General features: G+C 43.6%; 1 protein-coding gene across 11 annotated transcripts in view; it reads left to right on the plus strand.

Annotated features, from left to right (window-relative positions):
- LOC108408587 (solute carrier family 23 member 1-like) overlaps positions 1-21,918 on the plus strand; it is a 38,933-nt gene that overhangs the window by 11,118 nt on the left and 5,897 nt on the right. For 9 of the 11 annotated variants that reach the window (XM_037019607.2, XM_017678714.3, XM_073238412.1 and 6 more), the window contains 4 exons: positions 12,193-12,352; positions 19,834-20,015; positions 20,399-20,519; positions 21,646-21,802. In XM_037019607.2, the coding sequence (XP_036875502.2) occupies positions 12,193-12,352; positions 19,834-20,015; positions 20,399-20,519; positions 21,646-21,802 (620 nt within the window). The remainder of the gene's footprint in view (positions 1-12,192; positions 12,353-19,833; positions 20,016-20,398; positions 20,520-21,645; positions 21,803-21,918) is intronic. The other 2 variants (XM_037019609.2, XM_037019608.2) reach the window with 2 other exon arrangements.

The raw sequence follows: 21,918 nt of genomic DNA on the forward strand, positions 1-21,918 counted from the left end.
GGTAAAATTCCTTCACATGAGTTCTGACTTTTACCTGACAGGTGTAGCAAGATTTGCTTAGCTTATAGCCAGCGAGATGGTTAGGAAGTGGGTATGACATGATAGAGAGAGCACAGGACTGGGAATCAGAGCCTGGGTTCAAGTCCTAGCTCCAACACTTACTGTCTATATTAGCTAAGATTCTTGATCAAAGAAACACAAATCCAGATTAACTTGGTTAAAAATTTGTTCTTTATTAACTTATAAGATCAAGCCAAGAGAAAGGCAGGGCATATCATGCATCAGGAACATGTTGAACCAGAGACTCAAATGCCTCTGGGGTTTTTGCTATTTCTTTTGTCTCTACTAATATTTGTGAGACACAGGGCAAGAGCACAAATAGAGACCCATACACTCTCTGTCTAAATATTGGAAACCTATAACCAAGCTTAAACACTCTTAAATAAAATATGTTCTAATCATCCTTCTGGGAAGGCCAGCTTTGAATTGAGAATTCCCTAACATCTTGAAGTTCTGCTTTGAAACCTGGTGGCATGGGGAGGGCCAGTCCGCAGCTGGTGACCTTCCCACCTCAAGTTTTGCTCCTGGTCACAAATGGTCTCACATGTGTGAATGTGGATATCTCAAGCTGCATATCCAAGATCCATCTGCCATCACCCCTCACCATATTCCCCAAGAAGCTGACCCTTGGTCATTCTTCAGGTCTAGGGATGTGCATATCTGCATCATGGTCTGCCTTCAGCAGTACAGACCTGGGAAAGAAGTCTAAACAGGCTCTGCAAGAGGCTCAGGGCCATTTGGGTAGAGAATTCTTGGGACTCAAAGGGGAAGGATACACAGGGATTCACAGCATTTATTCAGAGTCCCAAGGTGACTGCAGACACCTCCCAAGGGGAGGCCAGAGTGGAGTCCTCTAGAGCACCAGGCTAAGTGCCAGGGGCTCTCCTTGCCTAGTCTGAAGACAGGGCTATCTCTTCATTGCTCTGCCAGTGCCTGTGTTCCATTCTTGTGGATAGGCTTCCTGTACTGACTATAGCCAGGCTGCTGGCAGTCCTCACAATGATCTACCCAAAGCACGTGAGTACAGCTCGGCCACTCCCACATTTTGAAATTCCAGGGAAGAGCTCTGACTGGTACAGTGTAAGCCAAATGCCCAGCCCTGACCCACCAGGGCAACAAATACAGCGAACTCTATTCAGGAAATTTCCCAGTGAAGCAGGGAAGAGGAGTTCTGTTCTGCATAGACAGGATAAGAGAGAGTCACTGAACCAGCTGTGTGGTGTAGGTCCTGTAAAATAAGGCCGGTGGTAATGTGTCCTTGCTCCCTTACGGTATCAGTGAAGTGATCAATGTTATAACCAATGGAATCACCACTTTTTCTAAACCATCACATCCATCAGGTTTTTATGTAGCCTCAGTGAAATGAGCCCTATTGCTCTGGAGCTGTTTAGACAAACTGTGAAGCCTGGAAAATGTGTCTTTGGACCTCTTCATTTCCACAAATCCTCTCTTCACAGTCTCAACCACCACTCCCTGTCCCCCACCTTGATTCCCTAAACCCCACCCAGTAGCTTCTTGGGTTACCATCTGCTCAGGAGATTCCTCTCTATGGGTCTTCCAGAACTTTCCTGCTCAGCTCCCTCGCCTCCTATCCGTGAGTCCTGTGTGTTCCTCCTTTAACACTTATTTAGCATCTGGTCCAAGGACAGCACAGGATTTATTCAGTCTGACATTTATAAGTTTATATAACTTTTGATGTCCTCTTTAAGAAAAAGAACACAAAATTATGAATACAAAATTATTTACAAAACAGAACATTATTAAATTGAAACAAAATCACAAGTCACAAATTTGAAAAAGCAGATAAACACTACAAATTCAAAATTACAGTGTATTTTTCACTATTTAACTCTCTTATACTCCTCTAAAATACTTTTCCTCTTACATTATACGACTGTACTTTTGTCTGTTCCTTTTACAAAGAGAAGGGAAGATAATTCTGTTATCCTCCTACAGTGGCTTAGTCAAAACTTGTTTGTCACAACTTCTGGTCAGGATGCATTATCATGTCTTCACACACAGACTGTAGTACTGCTATGGCTTTGTGCCATGCAGGGCTGTCAAACACAGGAATTCTACACGATCCCTTTCAAAATCATGTACATAATTCCTTTCAAAGAAATTTCAAATTCACACTACACTTGTAACTGTATATCCTGTAAATTTTATCCTGGCTCAGCTTCCCCTTAGCCAGATCCTAAAAGTGCTCCTGGCCTTTCAAATGCCATCTGATGCAAGGTTTAGCTTTAGGGAGGCAGCAGTGGAAAGAGATAGTAGTTGTAGCCAAATGTGGCTGAAATATTTTACTTCTGCAAAGTTCACAAAGACACATGGCTGCGAGCACATTGCAGAGGGCCCTCCCTGGACTTTAGAAGGAGCCAGGCAAGTGAGGGGCCCTTCTCTGTAAATCTGCTTTTGACCTAATCAGTGCCAGGCCTGTGCTCAGCCCTGGGGCTGCTGAGGAAAATGGAAAGCATCCCCTACAATGCACTTCTGCCTGACCCATCTTAAGAGAAAATAACTCGAATCAGTTTTTTGAATCAAACCACCCAGGCATAGATGGATACAAGGTTGACCAGCTGTTTCCACGACAGCATCCGGAGAATATTCATTCTTAGCTAGGTCTTTTTTGCCTAAATCAAATCAAAGGCACTTTCCAAAGTGTTTCCTTTGCAAGTCATTTCTGGAGATATACCAACACATACATGCTTCCTTTCTCTGCACAGAATGGGGAGAGCAGAGGCCTACATTTTTGGACCATTCTCCATCTTCCTTCTTCTGTCACCATCTCTGTAGGCCAAGATTTCTTTCTATTCTCACCAAAGACTCAAAAGAAGTGTAAAGTTTGCTCTGGTTTCTCTCTCAGTCCCTAGAATCTAGGGTCCCCTCTCCCCAAATTCCAGGATTGGTTCTGGGAATGTTAAGATGTTGCAGGAGGATTAGAGAGCATTATCTTTGCAGCAACCTGCCTGGATTCCCAGAAGCCCCCACCCCAGCCCCGGGTCCAGGGAGAATGACAAACACAAAGTTCTTCTGGGTCTGTGAGCCCTGCCAAAACCTGAAATAGCATTAATTATAATTACAGAAAAGCCTGGAAACTGGAGGCCTGAATTCTAGTCCTGGCTTCTGTGCTATGGGAATCTAGACAAGTCATTTACCCTCTCTAAGGTTCAATTTTCTCAGCTGCAAAAGGAAGGAGTTTAATTATACAATATCTGCAAGTCCTTTTCACATCTATACAGACACCTATATTGTGGACTCCTATGGTGTTAACAGAAAGGATGACAAAGTGCCGTATTTCAACTGGATAATCAGTAGTCAATGTGCCTGTAGGCCTAGCTTTCTGGTAAGTTCTGTGAGAAACACAAACTAATCTGGAGTTAGGGTTCAAAGAACTTGTACCCTAATTAAACATGCAAATGAGGGGAATAAAATTAAGAAATAGAATTATGCTAATGTCAGTAGACTAAGGTGGGGCAGGGATAAACTTACATTTGGTTTCACTCATGGAAATAAGCTTCCCTCTCAGATGCTGGTGAGTAACTGCCAAAGACTTTATTGATTGTAAAACTTAACTGATAGCTTATGAATCAAAGACCAAGTAGATTTGATTGCTTATTATCTGCTTATCAGTGTTTACTGATGCACTTTTCTACATTAGAAACAAAAATGCTCATGTTGCAATAAGATTTCAAAAGTTCTTAGTGATCCAAACCAAATGAAATAATCAAAAGGGAATGATAAGAGGCAATAACTGCTGCTCTTAATATGAGTACTAACAAGGGCCTTGCCCTGGGTGGGGAGGCAGCTGCAATCCTAGGCAGCATGGATGGAGGCCTCCCTGAAATGACTTCAGGGGTCTTGGGGGCATCTCCCAAGGCCTTCCTTCCTTTGGTGCTCACTTCTGAAATACATGTAAGGTCATACATCATTGTTCATTTCAAAATAGCACATTAAGTTTGAAAGGCCATCCCTAAAGGAAATCAAATATGGTCAATACATAATTCTGCATCTTAAACCATCTCTGGAATTATTCATGATTTTTACCTGGTCATTTCTTTTTCTGGAGTGGTTCCAGGTGATACGTCTCCCTTTCTGTTTTCCTGGAAATATCTCAAGTGTGGAGCAAGTACTTCTGCCACAAAGTGCCCTCTGATGTCTCGTGCTTGCTTGGGCATAGTTTTCTCTGAGTCATCCCTGGCCTTGTCCTTTTCACCTGCTGACTTTCCTGTGGCTGGGCCCTGCCCTGCCCCAGTGCTGGGCTCTGCAGAAAGCCCGTGCCCACCATCAGGGGTGTGCAGCCATCTTGCCTCTGTCCTGTTGACAGCCAAGTCCCTGGATGCCCCATTGGAGTTCTGGCCAGAGCAGGAACAGTGGTGGCGGTTGGGATAGAAGAGTGACCTGTCAATCAGCCATGTGGGAGGAGGGAGGGGGCTGGTGCGCCCCTAAGTAGGGGCTGGTGCTTCTGCCTCCTCTGGGTTTAAGCTGGGCAGTTACCTACAGATGCAGTATGAGCTGTTCCACAGTTCAGCAGCTCCTTTCCTACTTGGTGTGGAAGCTCCATGAAAAGGTGAACAAAGTCTTCTGTCTGATAGTGAAGTAGTTGGGACTCAGAGTGCCCAAGATTTTTTCACAAAACGGTGACCCTTGTAAATTCAAGAAGATTTCATCAGCCCCATCCCACATTCCTGAGGCTCTGCTTCCCATTGCAAACTATTTCATAGCAAAGTCCCTGGACATCATCCTTTGCCCCCTGTTGGACTGGCTCAAGAAGAGAAGAGCAAAATGATGACACAGACGAGGTTGGATTCCAGCAGCTTAAGCTCCATCTGTCCCAGCTGTTGACCTCTTCCCCGTTTAGCCACTAGCCCCTCAAACTCTGCATGTCCCTCCGCCAAACCTCTCCAGGGTGCTCATCTCCAGGTTCCTGGATGCTCAGAGCATATTGCCCCACCTAGTGGAGACTTAACATTCCCTCTCCTTTCTATCCTAGACAGTATTCACATTTATTCTCTCTCTGAGTCCTCATGTTTCTTTGAAGAGGAACTGTTTCTTGATTTTTCCAAAACTTTGAGAATAAAATTACATAATGCACATAGTACTTAGCTCAGTGCCCGGCACAGAAAACTTATTTTTCACAACAAGGAAAGCACTGTACTCTACACAGTTTTGTAGTCTTCTTTTTTTTAGTAATTAAAAAAATTAATTGTGGTAAAAAACACCCCCCCCACCTTTTGAAACATATACAATGTATTGTAATATCTTTCCATTTCAGTAAATACATTTCTATAATAGCACTTTTTAAGAAAGATTACTTAGTATTTCATATTTTCGTATATATAATTGTATTCTAGTTTAATTAGTCATTTCTTATGAAAGAATATTTAAATTGTTTTGAGTTTTTCACTGTTGTAAGAGCAACCAATATAATTTGTAAATAGAAATTATACGTATACTGATAATCATTTTTCTAAAGATAGAAAAAAAGACTGATGGGCATGTTAAAGGTTATTTCTGAATGGTATACATCATATATGAAATGCATATACTATATGTGTGCTGATAAAGGTTATCTGGTTAAAGATTAAAAAAGAGATACAAAATGTTTATGATTTCTGGGTGTAAAATTACCACGATTAAAATTTATTCTTTATATGTTTCTTTATTTGCTATTTATTTTTCTTTAAGGTAACAAACATGTTACTTTATAACTGGGAAAAATAAAAACCATTTAAAATAGAAAAGTATCAGGGCATGTTTTGTGAGCCATACCCTTTCAATCTGTGCCTGAGAGCAAAAGTCCAGCAGGCTGCTCATTCCCATCTTGGAGGGGGGACTGGAAGCTATGGATCAAGGCTCCAGCCTGGAGACAACTACTGATTTTTCAACCTTTGTCACTTTACCTACTTTTATCTTTGTTTCCCCAATTTGTTTTTCTGTGATGATTAGCATTAGAGCCCTTAAAAGCAAAAAAGGGCGGGTATGCTTGTCTTTGGGGCAGAACAAAGAGGGGAATGGGCAATGGCTCCCAATCTACTGCCAGTTTGCGTGGAGGAGGGTGTCACAGGCACACACAGGGCAGTGGGTAGTGATGGGCTTAAAGAATACAAACTTCCGTTCCCCACCAAAAATATCCACCCCCTTTTTCTAGTAGGCAGAGGAAAACATTCTCATCACTCCCAGCTGATTATTTAGATGTTTTCCCCCAAGTGTCTAATTAATACATTTCTGTTTTAGGTATTAATGATTGATGGCCAATATGGATGACCTATGATCTCATTTTCTTTCAAAGCTCTCACCTCCTACCACATATAAACATACTTTCTATCCTGTTCTCTCACCCTCCCAGCATAGATCAATATCCAGTGTTTACTTTATTATGACTGTGATGCTATTGGGAGCTGAATCACAAAGTTCTTTTCCTGCCTGACTTTTGTTTTCCCTGGAGTTAGTATCTTTCTTATTTTTAATATACTTGATTTTCTATGTACTCTTTTCTAATTCAGTTTTAAACTTTTTGCCTGTTGTCTAAATCTCTTAATAATTTCACTCACATCAGGTAGTCTACCAGTTTTATCTTCTTGATGAACTATCTCCAGAAGCTCTCTGACTTGCTGCAATTTGAAATGATTGTGGTATATGCCTGGTATACATTATATAGGTCATCCTGAGATGCCACTTCACCCTTATGCTGGCAATTCCCTTCATGTCACTTCTCAGCTCTAGATTTCTTGTTCTCATATCTTTCTCTTTTTTGGTGGAACACAATAATCCTGTTGCTTTCTGAGAGAGAAAACACATGGGATGTAAATTTTGTAAGACTTTGCATGTGTGAAAGTGTCTTGACTCTGCTATCACACCTGATTGTTTGGCTGGGTATACAATTTTATGTTGGAAATAATTTTCTTTCAGAATTTTCAAAGCATTGTTCCATTATCTTCTAACTTCCAGTGTGATTTTAAGAAGTCCAAAACCTTATGTAAACCACCCCTTCCCACAATGCAGAAGCTGCAAAGAACTACCTTATAATTCCAGTGTGTTGGGAATTTTCAGTTATGTCTCATAGTATGAGTTGTTTTCACCCATTATACTGTGTACAAAATATGCCCTTTTAATATGCAAATACTTGTCCTTCAGTTCCTCTGAGTTTCTTTTTTAAACTACTTTTATTGGCATGTTGGATTTCCTGGAATGGTCCTCTAACTTTCTTCCTTTTTTTCCTACTTACATCTTTGTATTTTTTGCTTTTTTATAAGGAGGAAATTACATCAATTTTGTCTTCCAACTCTTCTACTGAATTTATTTCTGCTTTAACTTTTTTTTCTTTCATTTTTTGTTGTTGTTATCATTAATCTACAATTACATGAAGAACATTATGTTTACTAGGGTCCCCCCTTCACCAAGTCCCCCCCACAAACTCCATTAGTCACTGACAACCAGCATAGTAAGATGTTATAGAATCACTACTTGTCTTCTCTGTGTTGCACAGCCTTCCCCATGCACCCCCCCCCAAATTATACATGCTAATCGTAATACCCCCTTTCTTTTTCCCCACCCTTATCCCTCCCTTCCCTCCCATTCTTCCCAGTCCCTTTCCCTTTGGTAACTGTTAGTCCATTCTTGGGTTCTGTGATTCTGCTGCTGTTTTGTTCCTTCAGTTTTTCTTTGTTCTTATACTCTACATATGAGTGAAATCATTTGGTATTTGTCTTTCTCCGCCTGGCTTATTTCACTGGGCATAATACCCTCTAGCTCCATCCATGTTGTTGCAAATGGTAGGATTTGTTTTCTTCTTATGGCTAAATAATATTCCATTGTGTGTATGTACCACATCTTCTTTATCCATTCATCGACTGATGGACATTTAGGTTGCTTCCATTTCTTGGCTATTGTAAATAGTGCTGCGATAAACATAGGGGTGCATCTGTCTTTTTCAAACTGGAGTGCTGCATCCTTAGGGTAAATTCCTAGAAGTGGAATTCCTGGGTCAAATGGTATTTCTATTTTGAGCTTTTTGAGGAACCTCCCTAGTGCTTTCCATAGTGGTTGAACTAATTTACATTCCCACCAGCAGTGTAGGAGGGTTCCCCTTTTTCCACAACCTCGCCAACATTTGTTTTTGTTTGTCTTTTGGATGGTGGCCATCCTTACTGGTGTGAGGTGATATCTCAATGTGGTTTTAATTTGCATTTCTCTGATGACTAGCGATGTGGAGCATCTTTTCATGTGCCTGTTGGCCATCTGGATTTCTTCTTTGGAGAAAGAAGTTCAGCTCCTCTGCCCATTTTGTAATTGGATTATTTGCTTTTTGTCTGTTGAGGTGTGTGAGCTCTTTATATATTTTGGATGTCAAGCCTTTATTGGATCTGTCATTTATGAATATATTCTACCATACTGTAGGATGCCTTTTTGTTCTATTGATGGTGTCCTTTGCTGTACAGAGGCTTTGCAGCTTGATGTAGTCCCACTTGTTCATTTTTGCTTTTGTTTCCCTTGCCCAGGGAGATATGCTCATGAAGAAGTTGCTCATGTTTATGTCCAAGGGATTTTTGCCTATGTTTTTATTTCTGCTTTAATTTTAAGGCCTTTTTTGTTCTCTGGATGTTCCTTCTTTGGTGCAGCCTGTTCTTATTTTATTAATGCAAAATCTTCTTTTATCTACCAAAGATATAAATGAGAATGGATTTGAAAAATTTTCTCTCCCTGCAAAAGTTACTTTCATCTGTTTCTTTACTTGGGTCTCTGTCATCTATAGTCCTGTGGTTGTCTGGTGATTCTTAAATATCTGCTTCTACTTAAATGTGGGGTCTTAGAAGGTTGATAGGAAGTTCTGAGCCTAAGAGGGGGTCTTGTTCACCTTGGGATCACTGTAGCATGATATGCAGGAATGCCACATGACCTAATCACAAGGCTTACAATTTCACACTGTAGTCTTAATATATGACATTGTGATCTAGCTTGGGAAGCCTACATTTTTAATTTTCCAGATGTGTTAAAATCATTTTTTAAAATAAAACAACATCATTGGGATTTTGATTATAATTGCATTTCATTTATAGATTAGCTTGAGATAAGTGATATCTTTACAATATTGAATTTTCCTTTCAGGGGATGTGGAATATGTCCCATTTATTCAACCAGATGTCTTTGTTTATTAAGTAATTTATTATTTTTTGTTATTACCTTAATTTATTCAATAATATTTCTTCTATTAGTATTCTATTAGGATTTTGTTTGCAGAAATTGGGCAACATGCCTAGGTAACACAACTGATAAGAGGTAAAGGCAGATTCAAACTTGCACTTGGTCTATGCCATACTCTTAATCAATGTCATGGGGCAGTGAGAAACCTGGGTGATGAGTGAGGAGACCTGAGCACTCATCCTGGTTTTGTCTGGATCTTGGGCCCAAATCCCCATTTTTAGTTGACAAGGCCAGATTGGATATGTTTCAAAGGGCTCTTCTAGATCTAAAATGTTGAGTTTTTAAAAATCAACAGGCTGTAGTTTACAAGAAAGACATTTAAGTCAGAAGGCACTTGTAGAATAATAGTGATCATACTCGTGCAAATTTGGAAAATAGGAGTTGCCATCTTGGTAGCAGATGAAATTAATTACAAAATTAAAAAGAGCAATGCGATACACATCAAGGTCACCATAGAAGGTGGACATACATAGAACAATGAAGGCCTAGTAAGGATACTGAGCGCTCATATTCTACACAGGTACCAGGAAAGTTCATAGAAAGAAAGACTGGCAGAAATGCAATAAATGTATGTAGATCTATCTATACTTACCTATCAATCAAAAACGTACTGATAAAAAGTTATGGGAAAGAATGGGAATACTTAACAAATGGGGTGGGAAGGGGGAAAGGAAGGAATGGCAAATGGAATTAGAAGATCTGGGTATAGAATAACGAGGCAAGAGCTTATTGATACATTGTGTGAACCTAAAGGCAGAATGTGATAGTACACTGATGCAAATAAGTAGAAAAATCATCTTGCTCTTGAACATAAAAGGCATTTGGCAATTACAAAATGGCAAAATGTCCATATTACATCATCCCAGCTATGTGTAATAATCTTGAAAGAAAATAACATGAACAGAATTAGAAAGGTTCTCAACTACTTGAAAATTTTGAAATACTCCCTTAAATAATTTCTGAATTGGTGATGAATTCTTTCATACAGTAAAAGAAAACATTTCTACAAAATGAAAATAAAGCTATCCTAAGAATTCATACATATATTTTGACAGCACCCAAAATTCAGTGTAATGAGTAGACAGTTTCTAGACAAGGAAGAATAGACATAAAATCACTCAAATGAGCGCACATCTTTTATAGCTTAATGAAATGCAAATTACCATTGGTTAGAGTTTCATTACATGTCTATTAAACTTAAAAAAATGGTAAAATCCCAAGTTGGCAGGTTTTTTTTTACAGCACTAGGCTTAGTGCTGGAGGGATAGAAATGAAAAATAGTGAATCCTTGCCCTCCTGGAACCTAGTAATACAGAAAAGGCTGAGACAGCGGTGGCGCCCTAAGGTGGTGGAGCATTTGTAAGCATAACCATAAGGTGTTTAAAGCAATCCGTGAGAGTAAGTCACTGTAGGTCATTAGTAAAGGGCTACCAGAGAAATGTATAACTAGAATGTAAGTGGGAGTTTTGCCTCACTCAACGTGGTGTCCCCATCACCACAGCATCCAGTGCTTGCCACATAGCATATCCTCATAAGTATCTGTTGAAAGAATGAAACGTGTATATGGAATTACAGAAAAAAGTTAAAACACAAGTCCTGTATTATGTACTCTCTGGTTATACCCACATATAAGGATTTGTATGTTCCTTTTAAAAGTTCAAAAGGGACTTTGCAAAGATCTAAGTATAGCATATTTCTCTTCTCTGTCAAGATACTTAGATTCATAATTTTTAAATTAAGAAATATTATTTGTGCCTACACATACCACAACCCCTGTGCTCCTGCCCTATCTGTGCAATGTGTTCCCTTTTACTTGGGGACATTTTGGGTCTAGATTTATGAATCTAGATCAGTTGTCCTCAACCCTGGCTGCACAGTAGAATCACCTGGAGCTCTAAGCATTCCCCATGCCTGGGCACACTCCTACCCAAGCCCACTCACTCCTCTGAGGGTGGGGCCCTGTGTCGCTGATTGTAATGCTCAGCCAGGATACAGAGGTCACATAGGCAGCAAACTCTTCCATAATCTTTAAATTTTCATTGCATAAAATGTGCTCATTCTCAAGAATAATCTTTTATGATGTCTTTGTGAAATCCTGCATTCAGAAGTACCCTTCTAGTATTGTTAAGAAAACGTGTGTGAACTGGGTGTCCATAGTGAGGAATGCAATTAAGAAGCTGGAGTCACTTTGTTCCCCTTCTCCCCGCCTCCCCGAGTTCTAGTGTTCAGGGTGGGCGGAGTAAGTTAGCCTTCCTGGCCCCTGACCTTCTAGTGAGAGAAGGTTGTTGGAAGTTGACTTATCAGGCTGTGTTTTCCTCAAAGGGAAGGCACGTCAGGTAGGCACTTCTAGAAGTTTTCACAGAGGCCAGAGTGAGAAGCTGACCAGGAGCGAGAGGCTTGGCTGGGGAACACGCCCTGGTAACTGACCTAAAACCTGTTCTATCCATGTGATAAGTAGGAGCCTGAGGGAGAGGTCTGGGAGCGCTGTGCAGTTTTGAAGATGCAAAGGAATCTGGCAACCCAGATTTTAGGCTGTGCATCTCTTGTTGGTGGGAGGACCACACCTGTGAGCTGTGCTTGGATCTTGGGGTCTGGGGAAGATTCTCTGGGACTGGGGAGACAGTGGCAGCCATGAAACATGTTTGCTGAGCTTTGTGCTGTCCCCAGATGTGCTTTCCCAGGGTGTGGCTCTCCTCCTGGGTTTGCATCTCCAAGACCAGGAACCTATCTGCTGGTCTTTCCCCTTTTCTACCTGTCCAGAGTTTGGCAGGGTTCATTGGTCTAACTTGGACCCTGTATACTGAGCAGCAGGGCTCATGTTGCCACTAAACTAAGATAGAACTGGGGATTAAAAGGCCCCTCTTGGGGCCAGTGACAGACCAGTGCTAAAAGGTCTTATGGATAACTGCATCCTTTCCCCTCCTCCAGGCTGCCCATTCTTCAGGGAGGGACATTTGCTTTTGTGGCACCCTCCCTGGCCATGCTCTCCCTTCCTGCCTGGAAGTGCCCTGAGTGGACACTCAATGCCAGCCAGGTGAACACCAGCTCTCCCGAATTCACCGAGGAATGGCAGAAGAGAATCCGAGAGGTAATGGGGTGGGGGGCTGCGTGGCAGGAGTGGAGGGGGCTCCTGGGTTGATTAGTTTGTTCAACATTCATTGCTCAGCTCACCACTAGGCAAGATCCTGGGCTTTAAGGTACTGTTGTAGGTAAGACAGACAGGACCCCTGCCTTCACGGAGCTGATGTTTCAGTGTGTGTGTGTGTGGAGCAGGGTGGGAAATATTCCAGGAGGTAGATAGAGAAGGCAAACATGCAGGGAGTTGTAAGTGCAATGAGGAAAGTAAACAAGGGTGATGAACGAGAGGGGGTCTGCGGCCGTCGGAGTGGAAGGACGGAGAGTGAAGGCGGTTTACTTGGAAACACTCATGGATTTCCAGAAGGGAGACCTCAAGCTCTAGGCAGCCCCGAGAGGCAGAGGGGCCTGTGGGTGATACTCCTGTTTTATAGGAAGTTATCAAGCGTCCTTAATGAACACCTGCCAGATGCCAAGTGCTGTGCTAAGCGCTGAGACTGCACAGAGGAGGGAGACACATCACAGAGATGGTGATGATGGTAGTTATCATCGCAGTTACTGAGCGCTTGGAGTTTTCCAGACATTCTGCTGCAAGTTTTTCATAGATGCGCACACACCATATTGACATATATCCATAGTAGGCTCAGATTAAGGAGAAACCTAATGTGCAGGACCTGGCCTGGCTCAGTGCCATTCTGTTAGTGGGCACTGTCTCCCTAGTCTGCCCACTGTGGACAGTTGTGCCCCTGTGGTTATCTGATAGGAAACCTGACCCTTGCTTACTTCGGTTGTCTCATCGGGGGAAAGGAATTGTTTGGTGGCCCTGAAGCAGGCTCTGAAGCTTGGCTGTGCTTCAGGTTGGCTTATCTCAGTGATAGGTAAGGAGGTCAGCACACTAAGGTCCTTGGCAGAGAGCTCACCACACCCTCAGGGACGGCAGACTTGATAGCCCCCAGACCCAACATGTTCCCCTAGCATGGGGGGCAGGGTCAAGGGTGGCTCGTGGGTGATGTGCTGGACGGAGAGTGAAGGCCGCTTGTGGTCTGCAGGAAGGCCAACCATCCCCCTCCCAGCTCGAACCAAAACACCCGGGCCCGGAGCTAAGCCGGGACCACCTCCTCTGGAGCAGGACAGTCACACAAGGACCGTATGATGGTGGGGTCCCAGGACAAGTAGTTTGCTCAGGTCTGAAGAGAGCGCTCACTTCTCACCTTCAGCGCTGCCCACCCCACCCCAAGCTCACTAGTGCTGGACCAAGGACATTCCTAAACTCAAGACCTAGGGCCGCGTCTGTTCCCTAGATACCCCTGGGGGCCAAGCTAACAAGCCTTAGACCAGCCAGGGTCCATCCTGCAGGCCCTCCAGTCCCTGTTCTGCATCTTCATGGCCTTATGGCTGTGACCGTGGTCACATCCCCTCTCTGTGAAATATAAAGGAACAGGGAAGACAGAGGAGGGGACATGGCACAAGACTCCTCTTCCTATTCTTCCCCACGTTAGACCAACAAGAAGGAAGACAACTGACCAACAGTTCAGTGCATCCTCGTACCGTATGTTAGGTGGTTCTGCTCAAGCAGAGGGATGGGGTCCACCCTTCCTCTGCCTTTTGCTCCGTTTGGGTGCTCACAGACTGGCTGGTCCCACCCACACTGGGGAAGCCATCTGCTTCACACAGTTCACCAATTCAAATGTGAGTCTCTTCTGGAAACACCCGCATAGACACACCCAGAAATGTTCTACCAGCTATCTGGGCATCCTTCAGTTGAGTCGGCTGACTTTCACCTGTCCTGGATTTTTGCCAGGTTGATTGGACAATCTCAGAATGCCATGCGTCATACCACCTTTTCCAAAATTAACCATCAAAGTACGCATATGTTCATCTTTACTAAACACTAGTAAATATTTCCAAAGTGGATGTTCCTACGTACACTCCTACCAGCCGTGTCTGTGAGTTCTGGTTATTCCACATGCTCACCAACATTTTCTCTTTTCTGTGTTATTCATTCTGATGAGTAGATGGGGGTAACCTTGTATCATTCTTTGATGATTCTATTGAGTGATTTAGAGTTAACTGGAATTGCCTCTCCTCAACTTGTAGTCTGCCTGACCTCCATGAGCGATTTTTTTTCTCCTATGCTGACCACATTAGCTGGTGACTGGAGTCCAATATCCCAATATAGAGTTAGATACCAACATTTCCATGATTTTCATTTCACTGAATATCATGTTACTGACTTATGAACTCATAACTAGCCCACAACCCATCTTAATGTTGCACCAAAGTTCAAGCAGCAGGCCATGTCCTCCTACGCCAGCACCAAGGTGGGAAGGAGCTACATTCACGAGGTTCACTCTTCATGGTCCACCCACTACAGCCCAGTGTACTCTGGATCCGGTTTTATTAGATGTGTTCCATTTTGGTAGAATCAACTCTGATGTCAGCATCCCTGATCCTAGGTGAAGATGTATGTAGAAATATTGCCGAAATCATTTTCTTATTTTAAAAGTAAAGGGCAAAGTAGTGTCATTTGAGATACTAGTTTGGTGGCTCTAGTTCTTTCTGCCGCCGTCTTTCTGTTTCCTCCAGGACCTCTTCTTACCCCATTCTCTTGCTCCTTTTTTTAGAGGGGGTTTTGAGTCCTTCTCTGCCATCCCTCAGATGATGGGCAGCAAAGGTAACCTAGTTAAAAATCTCCTTGAGCGTCCTTCTCCAAGGAGCTTTTAAATGATTTAATAAGTATATTGTCACTGGGTTCTCTCTGCGGGAAAGCTGCGTCCTGAAAACTCCAGACTTTCCAATCTGGCCCATAAATACCATCAAATTCCAGTAAGTCAAATTAAATCTATTTCTATTATTCTTATCTTAGGAGATACAACCAAATCTCTAGTCCTAGGAAAATAGGTTTTCTTTACCCCCTCATTTCTCAACCTGTCAATCTGAAACTGTTGCACTGGTGGTTCACTTTTGTGCTTCTCCTAGTTACCTTGATCTTACACCATCCTGTCCTGCAAAGCCAGACCTTTGTGCCTTTGTCATGCACATTTTGTGGCTCTGAACACACATTCTAATTTTTCAGTCATTTCACTGCTTTGGGGAAGTGATATGAAATATAAAAAGATCACTTGATATTATATTTCTTAGTCTACTCCTGAAGTGATCCCTGAACTGTTTGACCTGTACATTGATAGTCATGTTGTAGTAGCCCAGGCTGGGGCTTCAGTTGCAAAATAGGCAAAGCTCAAACCAGAAATACCAGTTAAAAGAAATTTTACAACCTGCCATGCTCGGTGAAATGTCCAGCATAGGCAGCCCGCCAACTCTGTAAAGGGCCATATAACCTCAGATTCTCCTCCCAAAGGTGCATGTGCTCACTGCTCCCGGTGATCTGCACCATTCTGGCTAATAAAGGCGACTGCAGATGGAAATGGGGATTATGTTGCTTGTGAGCCCATGTACACATGGCTTGTGACCCTAGGGGTCATGTTGCGGGCTCTAGTGACCACATTCAAATTCATCCTTCCCTCCTCTTTTTAAGACTTCAGGGCATCAACATAAATCACCATTATTTGAAATTTGACTATGAAGTTCTGTCCCACAGAAGGTGAAATTCCCATAGAGCCTTCTGTTATCCACTTGTCAGACCACACTGCTAGTCCATTGGCCATCACCCAAGATAATTATAAGTAAATAATATAATTATAATTTCATAATTATACTGGGGTAATATAATAATACGATTATATAAAAATATAATTATATCAGGATAATACTGGGCATTTATGTCTGCACAGTAAGCAACCCCACACATGTCACTCCATTGGCTGGATTTAGACTTGCCCTCCCTCTCCCACCAGGGGACTTCATTTGAAGCGTTATACTCCTCCAATGTCAACCTTTCTTAGGTGAGCAGCACCTTTAGCAAGACTCCACCAGTGCTTTCTGAATTCGATGACTCACACAGCGGGGCTCAAGTCTGTTGTTAGAGCTAGATTACCTTGGAAGGTAGTGTCTGTCCCAGGGGAGGGGTGTTGTCACTTACTATGGATCCTATAAACCCATCCTGTGTAACTGCCTTTTCTTTATATATATTTTTCTAAATATAACTATTTCCCTTTTAGCAGTGAATGTTGTTGATTAGTCCCTTCCTTATCTGAACGTCTTTCTGATGTCCCTCAGGATAGGATTGGGGTCTCTGATCTGAAAGTTATTTGGTGCCATTCACTGCTGTTCTACTTCCAAACAGTGCCTGTGTAGCAAAGTGAATATTAGCCCTCCAAAGGGGGAGTGGTTGAGCAGCTGCCCCAGGCCACATGCTCACCAAACACCCCCTGGCAGGGCTGCTGCAGCCCCTTCCAACAGGCTCAGTCCTCCTTCAGTGTGGACTCCACCCCTGACACTTCTGCTCCCTGAGGGAGGACTGTGCTTGTCAGGACACCCTGCATCAGAGCCAGAATTTGTGAGTTTCAGCCAGAACCTTCTGCTGTTCTTCTCTTTCAAGGACAGCCTACTCGTACGTGTTTGTGCTCTGATACACAGTTCAGAAGTGCACCCAGATGTGGGTGTCCTTCAGTAATCTCACCAAGTCCTTGTGCTTCCTTTTTACTCAGGGTGGACACAGAGTTGCCAGGCCTTTTCAGCTTTAATGAACAGTTCCAGACAGATATTCCTAAGAATTTCACTTGTCAAGCTGGCCGGTCCTAGATTTTTGCCAGGTTGATTGGACAATCTCAGAATGCCATGCGTCATATCACCTTTTCCAAATTAGGATGCACTTCTTCATTGAAGACTAATTTTACTATATCATCCATAGAATGAATCACAGAATACATGTGGCTTTTGGGTTTTTGTTTGTTTGTTCTTATTGTCCCCCAGGGAGTTATACTTGGCTTTTAAAAATCCAAATTAAACTAAGCAAAGAAAAAGAAGTGGGTTTTCCTCACCCTGCTCTGCCAGGTACTAGGGATGGACATACTGAGCGTTGTAATTCCTTCTGCTAGAATCTATTGCTTTCATCCTACCCAAGAGGAAAGATCTGGCAAGTTCATTTGTGTCTTCTCGGACATAAGCACTGCTGCTGCTCAGATTCTCCTGTGTTCTAATGAAATGTCTCCCTCTAACACTGCAGTGACACAACTCAAAACCTTCAATGCATTCATCTGCAACCAGGCAGTTACCTTGGGTCTTAAGGACATTGGGCAAGAGTTCTGGAAAAGAATTTCCCTGGAGCTTGAACAGTATCAGAAGCAAGAGAGGATGTTTAGGGATATAGGTCATGCTGTGCCAGCATTGAGCACAGGATTTCAAGTGACAGAAACGCCATATTTTTCTTAATACATTTCCTGCTTATTTTTGTATTTGTGATATGTGGAGTCCTCTAGAGCAGTAGGCAGCACACTTACGGCTCTAGGACCAAACCCAGCCTGTGGTCTGTTTTTTAACTGCCCACAAATCAAGAATGCTTTTTACATTTTGAAAGGTTGTTTAAAAAAAATAATATGTGATAGAAACCACATGTGGCTCACAAAAACTAAAATATTTACTACCTGGCTTTTTACAGAAAAAGTGTGCCAAACCCTGCTCTAAAACACAGGGTGGGGGAGGGGGTATTGCCCAGGTCTCAGACAGCGATCACTGTTTTTCCCACTTAGCCCTGTGAGGGTCCAACACTGTGAGCCCAAACTCGAGTCTTAGCTGTGGCATTTTAGCGCCACCTTCTGGTCCAACGTTTTTCACCGGTGCTGTAAACAAGAGAAAGTCTTCCAAGTTTAAACCTCATTTTATTAATTGGATTGATTGATTTAATTTGCTGAGGCAGCCTATTGGAACTGCAGGTAGATTCTCCATGTTTAACTGAGTTGTATTTATTCACACACATCTCAAGGCTTGAAACTGTTGTTGGCGGGCAGACCAACCGTGTATCACAACACCAGCCATGAATAAAGTGATGCAGATTTAGGACCTACAGGAAGGCCATTAGCTACTGGGATGTAAGAGGTCATGGGGAGGTAAAAGTGAACTGTGATTCTATTTTAAGGAAATGGTGGTAGCAGAACAAGTAGAAAACTCTGGGAAGAGATGGCAAGTTCCGTTTTCAATCATTAGACTGATTTAAATTTCACCTTCCAATCTCATGGTAGTTTTTATTGATATATTCATGTGGGCTTATATATAAGTGACATGAATGACAGCAGTAATACAGAGAAGAGGAGGGAGAAGTTGCGGGTTATTTTGTTATTGTAATGTACGCTACCCACGCAGTGGTTTAGTGCTATTTGAAAGTGGACTTGAATCAGTTATAAATGTGTATTGCAGACTCTAGGGAACCCACTAAAAAAAACGGGGAAAAAAAGTTAACTGATATGCTAAGAAAGGAGAGAGAATGGAATCATATAAAATGCTCAGCAATAACCATAAAAAACAGAAAGAGAGTAGAAGACGAAAAATAGGAAAAAAGAAAAAGACCACAAATATAAAACAAGAATGAATATGGTAGATATTAACCCACCATCACTAATCACTTTGAATATCAATGGTTTGAATGTACTAATTAAATGACAGAGGTTGTCAGGGTGGATAAAAAAAACTCAAAAACGCAACCTACCTGTATGTTGTCTACAAGAAACCTATTTCAAATATAAATACATATGTAGATTAAAAGTAAATGGATGGAGAAAAATATACCATGCTACTACCATTAATCTAAGAAAAGTATGAGCCACTCTATTATTTTCAGAAAGAGCAGACTGCAGAGGAAGGACAGTTATCAGGCGTGAAACAGAATGTATAACATCCAAACGAATAGAGTAGAAAAGGGGAAGTAAAGTAAATTTAATCTGACCAATAAAGCAGGGTCGCCAAACTACAGCCCATGAGCCAAATCTAGCCTGTTGCTTGTGTTTGCGTAGTCTGTGAGTTAAAAATGGTTTTACATTTCAAATGGTTGGAAAAAATCAGAAGAAGAATATTTTGTGATGTGTCAAAATCATACGAAGTTCTAATTTCAGTGTTTACATTTGAAATGTTACTGGAACATAGCTAGGCTTGTTGTTCACATCTTGTTTGGAAAAGTTTCGACAGAGACTGTATGGTCCAAAAGGCCTAAACTATTCAGTATCTGGCCTTTTACAGAAAAAAAATTTGTAATAAGAAATAGGAAAAACAGAGAAAAATCAAGCAGCCGGATGTTAATACACTACTGAGTGACACTAGTATTATGAGTCGTCGTCACCACTGCTATGATCAGTACATACTTCTGGAGACCGTTGCCTGAAAAGCTTCAAATTGAGAGAAATGGCCAACAGGCAGTTGGATAGTCCTGAACTGGGGAGAGGAGATTAGGCTGTCCTTCCCTCAGTTCCTCTGGGGTCAAGCTTTGTGCCCACACTGCCTCTGAGCGTACTGTCGCGGGGGACCCTGAGATGTGGGCTGCAGCAGCTGGGGAGGCCCCGGCGCCTGCGAGCCTCCAGCTGTCTGAGCAGCCCCCTTCCTCTCTAGCTGCAGGGTGCCGTCATGGTTGCTTCCTGTGTCCAGATGCTTGTGGGCTTCTCAGGCCTCGTTGGATTTCTCCTGCGCTTCATTGGCCCCTTGACCGTTGCTCCCACCATCTCCCTGGTGGCCCTGCCTCTCTTCGAGTCTGCGGGCAGTGATGCGGGGATTCACTGGGGGATTGCTGCCCTGTAAGTGTTCTGGGGAGGGGGCGCCATCTAAGTTCTCTGGGGGAAGACAACTGCAAGGACTGGCGGAATGACCTGAAAGACAAGCCAGTCTTGCACTCCGGCCTCATGAGCTCCACCTGCTGCATCTGTCCAGCTGCCGACCCCCAGGGAAGAATAGCCTCCCTTCCCACTTTTCCTCTTCAGCCACCAGCAACTTCTGAATGGGACCAGCCCACCTTTTCACATGGCAGGACCCGGCTGCACTGTAGAGCGGGGCCCATGAGGACCCTGCCGGCTCAGCCACTGCCCCCTGAGCCCCGAGCCATGTGGTGGCCCAGCTTCCTGGGCCCTTGCTCAGGATGAGCCCCAGCTCGCTAGGGTGGTGTGATTTCTTTCTGTTTCAGGACCATCTTCCTCATCGTGCTGTTTTCTCAGTACCTGAAAAACATCGCAGTGCCCGTGCCCGTGTATGGAGGCCAGGAGAAGTGTCACACCTCTAGGTTCTACCTGTTTCAGGTTTTCCCTGTAAGAAGCACTCCCCACCCTCTTCCACTCTTAGTTGGCTCCCCTGGAGAGTGAGGGGCAGCCTCTCACACTTGCAGATGGCTCCCCAGGAAGGGCTCTGCGTCCGCAGTGGCCTCTCCTCCTTGGCCCTCCTTCGTCTACTGGAGAAGGAGGCTGAGAGGGGGCGCGCCGCTGGTGGGAACTCACCCTGGCCTCTGGGACAATGCGCCTCAAGTCGTTCCCCAGTGCTCCTCTCCCAGGAGCAGAGAGCTCTGCCCTAGGGCGCTGCTCTGGACATCAGGGTGGGGCAGCCTTCTCCCGGTCCCTGGGCCGTCCTCACAGCAAGCTGCCCGAGGAGACGGCCAAGCCCACCACTGATCACACACAACTAAGGACCAAGTTGCCTAGATCAGGTTCTTTCTCACTGGTTCCTGGGTAATCCAAACTCCCTGTGATGATGCGGGTGCCTCCCTTTCAGAACTTTCTCTGTTGAATTGGCACCACACTGTCAAGTATGTGCAGCTGTTGACCAGAGTGTATTCAGGCTTCATTTAACTGAGAACTACATTTCACATGGTGAAAAGATACTTCCACGTAATGATCTCATTGATCCTTCAGCAGCCCTGTAGGCCAGTGGTTCTAAAATTCTGTGCACATAAGAATCACTTGGCGATGTTGCTAAAAATACAGATTTCTGGTGTTCTGCCACCGGAGATTTAAAAAATCAATATACCAAGTCCCCACTTTAAGAAATCCCACTTCAGGCTCTACAGAGCAGCGATTGTAACTCTGTTGTACACATGGAGAAACTGAGGCTCAGACTTTGATCCAAGGTCATGTGACCAGCAAAGAGTGGAAAGGGAGGTGATAATCTTCGTCATCCATGTAATGCTTCTGACCCAGACTGTGCCCACTTTACTAGACATTTCTGCCTCTATCTGACAGAAGGTCTCCTCATAGTTTATTTTCTATGTTCCTTTAATGCACTGATTGTGGTGCACCAGATCCCTGCGGTCACTGGAAGGGCCAGTAACCCAGTCCTCCTCACCTCAGAGCTGTCCCGAGCTCCCTTCCTTGCCCAGCTCCTCCGGGAGGCCGGCGGGAGTCAGGGCCTGGGCCTGGCAGTGAAGGGTGGCTCCTCTGGCAGGTGCTGCTGGCTCTCTGCATCTCGTGGCTCTTCTGCTTCGTGCTCACAGTCACCGATGTCCTCCCCGCGGCCCCCACAGGCTACGGGCACCTGGCCCGCACCGACGCCAAAGGCAGTGTCCTGAGTCAGGCTCCTTGGTTTCGCTTCCCTTACCCAGGTAACGAGAAGATGGGGCCCCTTTATGCCTGGGACACATTTCCCAGGACCATCCGTGCACCCAGGGCACTAGATGGAGAGCTGAGCAGGGCTGTGGGAGAGATCTCTAAGGAATCT

Source organism: Manis javanica, chromosome 6, assembly GCF_040802235.1.
Source record: "Manis javanica isolate MJ-LG chromosome 6, MJ_LKY, whole genome shotgun sequence".
Lineage (NCBI taxonomy): Eukaryota > Metazoa > Chordata > Mammalia > Pholidota > Manidae > Manis > Manis javanica.